At 37.6% G+C, this 11,000-nt stretch overlaps 2 protein-coding genes across 2 annotated transcripts; one reads left to right on the top strand and one right to left on the bottom strand.

Moving 5' to 3' along the window:
* The first annotated feature begins 4,668 nt into the window (after window positions 1–4,668).
* On the top strand, window positions 4,669–6,210 carry LOC124940226 (putative UPF0481 protein At3g02645). The gene has a single exon (XM_047480717.1). The coding sequence runs from the start codon at window positions 4,703–4,705 to the stop codon at window positions 6,056–6,058; it is 1,356 nt and encodes a 451-aa protein (XP_047336673.1). The 5' UTR covers window positions 4,669–4,702; the 3' UTR covers window positions 6,059–6,210.
* Window positions 6,211–8,351: 2,141 nt separating this feature from the next.
* Window positions 8,352–9,896, bottom strand: LOC124939344. Its single transcript, XM_047479826.1, has one exon. The coding sequence runs from the start codon at window positions 9,894–9,896 to the stop codon at window positions 8,352–8,354; it is 1,545 nt and encodes a 514-aa protein (XP_047335782.1).
* Between the last annotated feature and the right edge of the window lie 1,104 nt (window positions 9,897–11,000).

The raw sequence follows: 11,000 nt of genomic DNA on the forward strand, positions 1-11,000 counted from the left end.
ACGCGACATAGACCGGGGTACCCATACAATATCCAATACATGATTGACAATATACTAAGAAGTGACAAAATACAAAGAAATTCAAAATTTAAGAACTTTAATGTCTTGGCTCCATATGACCTGCATATAATTATAACTAACTAAAAAGTGTCCACACAAAATTATAGATATCCAAGTCATATAGGTCGTGTTAAAATTGCAGATCAATTGGCGTTAGAATGAATTCTAGTTCGCTCTCCATGAAGGTCTGCCAGATAACCAAAATCAAGATTTACTAAAGACCTATTTTCTTGTGTTCTTCCCTAACACAATCTAAAATATTTTTTTACAATATTTTTGGATCAAGAGCTTGAGAACGATGATTCAATTCTTTTGAATTTGAAATTAAATTTAGGAAAATTTAATTTACAATGAATTGATGAAATATAATTTAATATAAAGTTTCTAAATCATTCAAGAAATATAGCTAGATGATCAAATTAAAGAAGTACATAATTTATAATAAGTATGAAACTCAAATATGTAAAAATTGAAGCTTGTTTATATTTATTATTACAAGTGAGATGAAGACTTACAATTAGTAAAAAAAATTCTTCTTATCTCACAAATCTTAAACACGATTCTAAATCATATTAACACATCAATTGCAGTAATGACTTACATGATTGGAGATTCAACTAATGTTTGAGTGGTCCTAGCTATCTAAACTTCCAATTAGAATTCTAGAAATGCTTCATTGTTCGCTTCACTTGAGAAATTTCAAGTGAACTAGAAAGACTTAAGAAGATAAAAAATATAGTCTCTAAATTCTTTCTTCCAAAAACTCTTTGGGCTTTGATGTGTAGAAATACTTTTATATTTATAGTTGAATGCGAGGTTCAAATTTTTTTAGATTTCTAATGTGTGACAAAGTGCATACACTTTATATTTTCAACATGGGACAAAGAGATTAAGCTTATTATATATTATTTCTTCACTATTTTTTTCCTTCATTTAATGATTCCCAAAACGACTTCATTTTATATTATTTGTGAAGTTTGAGCCATCTGAGCTATGTGAGCGACCATCCGTCACTCGGGTTGATCCGATTACTACTAAATAAGGCCGACCATGGGGAAGAAAATTTATGCTGTTACTAGGGTTCCACCTTCATGGCCCCCAATTTTTTAATATATAATAGTATTATTAATTATATATTATTTGATTAATTGATTAATTTTTTTTTCTTTTTTCATATTAAATATATATTATACAATAAATAAATATATATAACTTTTTAAAATTTTTTTTTTTTCTATTTTTTTTTATATTATAATATACTAACCATTTATATCTCATTTTATAATTAATTAATTATAGTTCACGCTCTTTTCTATACTAATATCACTATAATTTTCTAACTCTAAGCCCTACTATTGCGACTGTTGTTTTCTATTTTTATTCTAAGTTTCTAACCTAATAATTTTCTAACCTTAAATCCCTACTACGACCGTCATTTTTTATGCTAATATTGTCTGTCCACATCTTTTGCATCTTTTAACTTCTCTTTTATCAATCTTCAAGTTTACAAAGTAACGATGTTATTGACGCACTTATTTATTTAATTATTTTTTATTATTCTTATATTTATTTTCTTAATCTTTTACCACTTTAAAATATATATTATTATATTTTTATTATTGTAGAGATATCAGACTATATATCACCATAATGTTTTAACCCTAAGCTCTACTATTGCGACTGTCGTTTTCTATCTATTCTAAGTTTCTAACCTAATAATTTTTTAACTCTAAATCCCTACTATGACCGTCATTTTCTATGCTAATATTGTCTGTCCACATCTTTTGCATATTTTAACTTCTCACTTTTATCGATCTTCAAGTTTACAAAGTAACGATATTATTGACGCACTTATTTATTTAATTTTTTTCTTATTTTTATGTTTATTTTCCTAATCTTTTACCACTTTAAAATATATATTATTGTATTTTTATTATTGTAGAGATATCCAACTATATATCACCAACATTATCAAATCAGGCTTCAAAATTATGAATAACATATCACCAGACCCTAACACTAAGTATTTATTTTTTCCTCTTTTTAAGTCTAAATCTAGTTAAATAATCTTACTTAATGTATTAATTTATTATTAACTTTATAATTTATAAATTAATTTAAGTATTTTAAGTTTAAATGACGAATAAGAGTATAAATAATAAAGATCGAATAAAGTTTTGAAAATAGGAGTCGGGTGCTTGTAAAAGAAATATCAAGAACCGACAGAAGCAATGACAAAATTATTAGTGGGTTCAATTTCTAAACTGTTTAATGCAAAAAATCAAATTCTTTACTTTTGAGTCAAGATGGAAATGAAGAAAATGATTGTGTAAAAGTAGAAGATGAAGTATTGAAACAACCTGTTAGTAATATTCTTGAGGATGAAGTGGATAATGAAAAAAGTAATAGGATTGTAGATGAGTTACTTGAACAACTCATGACTATGAATGTTAATATTGAGTATAAATGTATTAATGAAGAATTTACAACTATGTTTGAATTTGAAAATGATGTTTATGTTAACTATGATCTAGAATTGTGGGGAAGTATCAATTATTTAAAAAAGATAATGTTAGTTCAACTAAGTCATAATAAGATTTCAAAAGCTAAGTTTTTAAGGATAATATAAGTGTTAATAATTCAAGATTTTATATATGAGATATTGTTATTATATATTTAATTCAGATATATATATTTATATATATTTTGTTAATTATAAAATTTATAATTATTAATTATAAAAAATTAAATTTAAAAAATAATTATTTACAATTTTAAGGGCCACAAAATTTAAATTTGGTTTGAGTCCCCAATTCTCAGGACCGGCCCTACTGTTGACATACATTTTCCGACCGAGATTATGCAAAAAAAAAAAAAAAAAAAAATAAAAATAACAAACTAACATTAATACACATATTTATTTTTACTTATTTATTTATTATTACTATTATTATCAGCCTTATTATTAGTATCATTTTATTTATTTATTTTAGGAATTGACCTGATTATAATAAATTTGGAAATCAACTTGATACGAAAACTCTTCACAAAATTAATTATTTTATTTTAAATCCCTGCAATTAACCAAAACAAATATTTTGTGAATTAAGTAATATTTTGGACTTGAAATTATTCTTAAAAATCCTAAAGTGAGAGTATAAATGAGTGACTATAACATCATTATTTTTCTTCTTTCTTTAATTTTACAATAATATTTCCATTATTATCCACATATTACTGAAGAGTGAAACTAATAAATTTATCATTTATATATATCTTTAACTATTCATATAAAAAAAATAATGAATAAGTTAAAAATGTTTTTATTATTTTGGATAATCTTTATTATTGAAAAATAAGTCATGAATATCTTTGATTTAAATTTTATCACCCCTTTAAACTAAAGTAAAAAGTGACCATTAAATATATATTCTTTGGAATAAATTAACCAACCGAATCTATCCGAATCAATTATCTATATATATATAATGATGCTTAATTTTTAAAGTGTCCGGATTGGCGGGTCGAGAGCTGTGGTTAATTTGGATACTTGGGTCGGATTGTGGGTTGACCCGTTTTTTAATTTAAAACGGTTAAAAATAAAATTAAAAATGCTAGAGGTATGTTTCGAACTTGCAACCTAACAAAACAAGTACAACTCTTTAACCAACTAGGCTACAAAGACTTTATATTTTAAATTCAACACCAAATTTGATAAACGCGGGACGTTTTAATATTAATATAAGTTCAACTTTTTAACTAACTAATCTATATATATATAATGATGCTTAATTTTTAAAGTGTCCGGATTGGCGGGTCGAGAGCTGTGGTTAATTTGGATACTTGGGTCGGATTGTGGGTTGAACTTATATTAATATTAAAACGTCCCGCGTTTATCAAATTTGGTGTTGAATTTAAAATATAAAGTCTTTGTATCCTAGTTGGTTAAAGAGTTGTACTTGTTTTGTTAGGTTGCAAGTTCGAAACATACCTCTAGCATTTTTAATTTTATTTTTAACCGTTTTAAATTAAAAAACGGGTCAACCCACAATCCGACCCAAGTATCCAAACGGGTTGACCCGTTTTTTAATTTAAAACGGTTAAAAATAAAATTAAAAATGCTAGAGGTATGTTTCGAACTTGCAACCTAACAAAACAAGTACAACTCTTTAACCAACTAAGCTACAAAGACTTTATATTTTAAATTCAACACCAAATTTGATAAACGCGAGACGTTTTAATATTAATATAAGTTCAACTTTTTAACTAACTAATCTATATAGGTGTTGAGTAAATTGATACTTGGGTCGGATTGTGGGTTGACCCACCCATAAACTTAAAACGGTTAAAAATAAAATAAAAAAAATATTATCCGTAATTTTTTTCCATGATTTTTATATTAATACTCGTGCAAATGCACGAAAAAAATGCTAGTTAACATTAATAACTAGTACTATTATACTTTACTGAATGGCTGCAAACAACTGTATGCAAGTTTCAAATATTCTTTTCTTTTTTTGTAGAACAACAAACTTCAAATAATTCTAAAACAAATTAATGTCACTTCTATATATGTGCTAAACCCCAACCCTAAACCATTACAATTAATACACATTTGTGATTTTGCCATTGTTTAAGAATAATGAAACCTCAAACAGAGTTGTCTCATGACCATGTCACCCTTAACATAGAGAACAAGCTCTCCGAACTCCACGATGCCCAGCAAGAGCCCTTCATCTTCAAAGTCTTCGAACGATACCGAAAGCAAAACAAGAGAGCTTACGAGCCAGAGTTGCTAGCCATCGGACCCTACAACCGAAGCAATACTGTTCTTATCCAGACCATGGAAGAGCACAAGCTCCGGTATCTTCAATTGCTTCTTGCTCGACGAGGAGAATCTAGCGTAAAGAGGTATGTGGAAGCTATCCGCAACGATGAGGAAAAGGCGAGAAGATGCTACGCGACCGCGTTTGGACTAGACACGGACCAGTTCGTGGAATTGTTGGTCGTGGATGGCCTCTTTATAGTAGAGCTTTCCCGGAAGTTCTCAAACCAGAAACTGGTGGATAAGCATGATATCATATTCAAGTTGAGTTGGATCCATCACGTTTTATGGCGCGATATGCTGTTGTTCGAGAATCAAATCCCGTTTTTTGTAGTGGAAAAGTTGTTCGAGATGACGAGAAGCCAAGGAGAATGCGGGGATAATGACAATATGGTTTATTTATTAATGTGGTATTACTATACCACAAGGGGGTATTATCACTACCACACCAAGTCCTCGGGCCATAACGAATGGATGCTGAAAGCCGTGAAAGGTGTTAAGTCCGAAAAAGTGAAGCACGTTCTCGGCCTCATTCACATTCTCACAACAAGTTCATTCACCGAGGATCCCTCAAAAAATAACCAAGATAACAAAATGTTGAAGAAGTGGGAATTCATCGACAACATAACAGAGTTACACGAGTCGGGTATCAAGTTCAAGGCAAAACACGATTCTTGTTTGTTCGAAGTGACGTTTGAAAACGGGACTCTTGAAATTCCTCTCCTAACTATCGAGGAGAAGACCGAAGGGTTGTTGAGGAACTTTATCGCGTACGAACAATGCCAAGACTCAAACATTCCGAGGGTCGTAACCGACTATACAACGATGTTGTACTGTCTCATTAAGTCGTCCAAGGATGTTGGCTTGTTAAGGAAATGCGGAATATTAAACAACCTTATAGGGGATGATGGGTCGGCGTCGGGCGTGATCAGTAGCCTGTCGAGTTCAGTGTTTGTTTCCCATGACGGGTTCTGCTACAAGGATGTTTTTAACGACGTAAACCATTATTATAGGCGACGGCGAAATATATGGAAAGCCAATCTCAGGAAACATTACTTCAATACTCCATGGGCCGTAATCTCATTTCTTGCTGCTGTCGTGCTTCTACTACTAACGTTTACACAAACGTTAACATCCCTTCTCCCTTTTTTTGGACATTCCCCTCCATCCTAAATCTTTGCGTCTAAACTTAAAATGACATTTACCGGCGCATATTTGCGTCGACCTACGTTGCGCGCAAACATTTAGTGGCGTTTATTTTATGCGTCAGTAGAGCTTATTTTGACAATTTAGTAAATTTTCTCTAAGTTCTACCGATGATATAGAAAAACCCATCAAATTTATTAATATTGAATTTTACTTTAATTATTAATAGTGAACTTTAAGAATTATTTTGTATGTTTTTGTTTCCATTTTTCTGAGTAACTTATGACAAGTGACGTCATATATTTGTATTATTTTTAATGGATATTTCTCTGTAATTTTAATATCATCTCAAAATGTAATTTAATGAAAATTGTTTCATAAAACATTTATGGACGAAAATGATAATCTATTTATTGCATTAATGCAACAATTATGATATTTTTTGAAATGTACCAAGGGTCAAACCAAGTTCCTTTTACTTAAGAAACATACACTCTTAGTGTCACAAAGGCAATTATGCAGCGGAATTTTTCTAACTTTCTGCCTTTGTGCGGCCTGTTTTGCGCACCAAAACAGTCAGCCCAACTCCAACACCGAGGTTAGTTTTTCGCACAGAAACTAACCAGCAAGCTCACAACACAATCAAGAAGTATGCAGAGAATTAAAGACATAGAATTACGGGCAAATGCCCAACTTTATAATATATTCACTCACAAATATCGATTACAAAGAAGGCTATAAATTCTCAAGGCTGCACACAAAATGACACTCACTAGTTGTGGGTATTTCTCTACCAAAACTTAACTAATTTGTCTTGTGCAGCTCATGATATATTTATAGCCCTTAAGAATAACAATGGGAAACCTAGAGACTGAGGCAACAAGCCATTGGTCAAGTCGTGGCTGAAAAAGTCATCCAAGACTTGGCTCTCCGAAATTATAGGGTCTTGACCGGGCCCTCCCGAAATACTCGGTCGTGGCTGAGACTTATTCCATCTTTGACCTGGCGCGGCGCTTCACTTCGGTCGCCCAGTGGGTCGGGGCGGGTACCGGTCCAAAACCGGCCCACGGTCCGACCCATGGTCGAGGCCTGACCCATGCACAATGATCCGGCCCCTGTCTGAAATGTTCGGTCCTCAGTCCTCGGTCCTCGGTCTGATGCTTACGCTTGGTCAGCTTTTCCCCTCGGTCGGATGCTTCCGCAAGGCTAACCTTTTCTCGGTCTGATGCTTCCTTCTCCACACTTTTCCCACCCGATTCCCGCACACTCAATGCGCTGGCTGTTGTTACTCTTTTGGTCCTAGGTCGCACTCACACGACCACACTTCGGCTCGGTCTCGGTACTCCTCATCATGCCGAGCCAAACCCGCATGCTAGCATCCATCTCTCGGTCCTTGTATTTTAAAACTCGCGCCCCGACAGAATCTTCCGACACTTCGCATTTCGCCACTCCAGTGCCCATGCCGCACACCCGCGACATTCTTTTTAGGCACCTCTCGGTCCTGGCCCTCCGCAATCAAGCCAAGACCGAGGCTAGCAGGTTACGCTTGTAACACACCACCCCCACCAGACGAAGCCAACGTCCTCGTTGGGGCCTGCACTAACCCTGCCTTGCTCAAACACACAAAAATAATTTTCTCGGTCTTGCTAGCCAAACCCGCTTTCAACTTTGCCATCCGGACCGTGTACTTGTATAATATGTCCACTCCTGGGACCGAGGTCTTCCTGCTCGCCTTCAGGAATTTCGCCGCACCCAAGTATCTAGAAAAACACTCATCGGTCCCCTCTGCTGGAAACACCTTTAGCACCCCCATTGAGACCGTATACTTGGCTGCTCTACCCACACATGAAGTAGAGATCTTCCCACTTGCACCTGGGAATTCGAGAACGAAGCCCTTTGAGAGATATCTTCCCATTCTCCCCGGAATATGTGATGGTCGCTGCAGCAGACCCACTTCCATCTTCTTCTCGGTCTTGCCCAGTTTACATATTGAACAAGCCATCAACTTCCCCGCGGCTGATGTTTATGTCCCTTCTTGGTTACCTTTCGAGCAACTTTCGAAAATCTGGACCCAGCAAGCGTCGGGACCTTAGAACAGGCCGACACTTGGCCCTTTCTGGCCTTCTTCTCCAACCCAGTCGACGCTTTTGCCTCCTCTTCGCCAATACAACTTTCAACTAGTTGCATGGCTGCCAGGCATCCCGACTTATTTTTCTTTAGAGATTCATAAGTTCCTTTTATAAATGAGGGGTTCTTGGGATCACCAACGAAAATCCCTCCCATATGAGGCATCACCACCACCATCGCTTGGATCAAAAACTCAAGTCCTAAAATGACTTCCATAATCATCTAAAGGGACAACCATAAACTCGACCTGCCCCTGCCAACTTCCCACCTGGAGATCAGCTTTGGCCATGCCTTTATTTGGCGTGGCTTCAGAATTCACGGCCTTCAGTCGGCCCTTGTGTGGGGACATCACCAATCCCAGCTTCTGAATTTCTTGGTCTGCAACAAAGTTATGTGTGGCCCCTGAATCAACCAGCGCCATCACCTCTCTTCCATTGATATAGACTTTCACAAACATCAATCCCAACCCTGGAACTGATTTCTCCGCATGCAAGGCACTCAATAGCTGTATCGGATTTACCCTTGCTGGAACTTCTTCACTAGGTTCCTCATCTTCCTCGGCCAAGAGTGCTGCTACTCTTGCACGCTTTGGACAGTCCTTCATGCGGTGGTCGCCTTCACAAATAAAGCACCCCTGGTTGGCACGGTCCTTGAAAACAAAACTTCCTTTTGTCTCTTTCTTGCTGTAGGATCCCTCAGACTTGGCTGCCTCTTTTTCAGAAGATTTGGCCTTTCCCTTATCCCTTTGCGTGTGCTTCTTAGCATCAGGATTCGCACCCCCGATTGCTTTAAAGTCCACTAGGCGATCAGCTGCAGCAACAACCGAAGGCAAGTTCTTCACATCCTGTCTTCTTAGCTCGGTTTGCGCCCACGGTTGCAAACCAGATAAGAAATTAAACAACTTATCCTCTTCAGACATGTCTTTCACATCCAGCATTAGAGAAGTAAAATCCCTAACATAATCCCTGGTCGAGGCAGCATGTTTCAAGTTTCGAAGTGCCTCTCTCGCCCTCCAAGATGAGTTTCGAGGCAGAAACTGTTCCTTCAGCTCACCCTTTATGCTTTCCCACGAGTCAATCTTAGCACGATTTGCACTCGTATCGTCTGATAAGCGAGCTCTCCACCACAACTTTGCATCCCCCTCAAGGTACATGCTTGTGATGGAAACTCTCTCCTCTTCCGGGATCTTCGCTGCTGCGAAGTAAGTTTCCATGTCCCATAGAAAATTCTCCAACTCTTTGGCGCTTCTCACACCACCAAAGAGTTTAGGTTCCGGTACTTTAAATCTAGATGCAGAAACAGGGGCTGTGGCATGACTGCTGCCAACAGCTTTCTTCAAGAGCCTGATTTCCATGTCGAAGTACTCCAATCTGGACAAGAAATCACCTTCGGTGACTAGTGCTCCCTGGCCAGCCGATTTTGAAGCATCAACCACTCTCTTCAAGAGTTTTATTTCATTCTCGAAATGTTTCAATCTCGAATCTAGGTCTTCTTGAGTTACTAGTTGTTCCACTCTGGAATCTAGTTCCTCATCCGTCACCAATTCTTCAAGTCGGGCCTCTAGGTCCTCTTCAGTCACTAGAGCCTTCTGACCAACAAACTCTGAAACAACAGCAATGGAATTCCGCGTGGACAACCATTCTGTATTCAGGTCGCTGATCTGTGAAAATATGGAGGCCTCCTCTCCATCATTAGGGACTCCCACCAGCGCCTCCAAGCGCCTTATCCTTGGCTCCATCTCTAAGGTCAGGCCTCGGGTTTCCCTTCTCTCTATCATGCTTGATAGAACTCGGAAACAGAGCTCTGATACCACCTGTCACAAAGGTAATTATGCAGCGGAATTTTTCTAACTTTCTGCCCTTGTGCGGTCTGTTTTGCGCACCAAAACAGTCAGCCCAACTCCAACACTGAGGTTAGTTTTTCGCACAGAAACTAACCAGCAAGCTCACAACACAATCAAGAAGTATGCAGAGAATTAAAGACACAAAATTACGGGCAAATGCCCAACTTTATAATATATTCACTCACAAATATCGATTACAAAGAAGGCTATAAATTCTCAAGGCTGCACACAAAATGACACTCACTAGTTGTGGGTATTTCTCTACCAAAACTTAACTAACTTGTCTTGTGCAGCTCATGATATATTTATAGCCCTTAAGAATAACAATGGGAAACCTAGAGACTGAGGCAGCAAGCCCTTGGCCAAGTCGTGGCTGAAAAAGTCATCCAAGACTTGACTCTCTGAAATTATAGGGTCTTGACCGGGCCCTCCCGAAATACTCGGTCGTGGCTGAGACTTATTCCATCTTTGACCTGGCGCGGCGCTTCACTTCGGTCTCCCAGTGGGTCGGGGCGGGTACCGGTCCAAAACCGGCCCACGGTCCGACCCATGGTCGAGGCCTGACCCATGCACAATGATCCGGCCCCTGTCTGAAATGTTCGGTCCTCAGTTCTCGGTCCTCGGTCTGATGCTTACGCTTGGTCAGCTTTTTCCCTCGGTCGGATGCTTCCGCAAGACTAACCTTTTCTCGGTCTGATGCTTCCTTCTCCACACTTTTCCCACCCGATTCCCGCACACTCAATGCGCTGGCTGTTGTTACTCTTTCGGTCCTAGGTCGCACTCACACGACCACACTTCGGCTCGGTTTCGGCACTCCTCATCATGCCGAGCCAAACCCACATGCTAGCATCCATCTCTCGGTCCTTGTATTTTAAAACTCGCGCCCCGACAGAATCTTCCGACACTTCGCATTTTGCCACTCCGGTGCCCATGCCGCACACCCGCGACATTCTTTTCAGGCACCTCTCGGTCCTGGCCCTCCGCAATCAAGCCAAGACT

This window comes from Impatiens glandulifera, chromosome 5, assembly GCF_907164915.1.
Source record: "Impatiens glandulifera chromosome 5, dImpGla2.1, whole genome shotgun sequence".
Classification (NCBI taxonomy): domain Eukaryota; kingdom Viridiplantae; phylum Streptophyta; class Magnoliopsida; order Ericales; family Balsaminaceae; genus Impatiens; species Impatiens glandulifera.

Excerpts from the sequence above, each read along its gene's own strand:
- LOC124940226 (XM_047480717.1), top strand. The coding sequence starts at position 4,703 with ATGAAACCTCAAACAGAGTTGTCTCATGACCATGTCACCCTTAACATA.
- LOC124939344 (XM_047479826.1), bottom strand. The coding sequence starts at position 9,896 with ATGGAGCCAAGGATAAGGCGCTTGGAGGCGCTGGTGGGAGTCCCTAAT.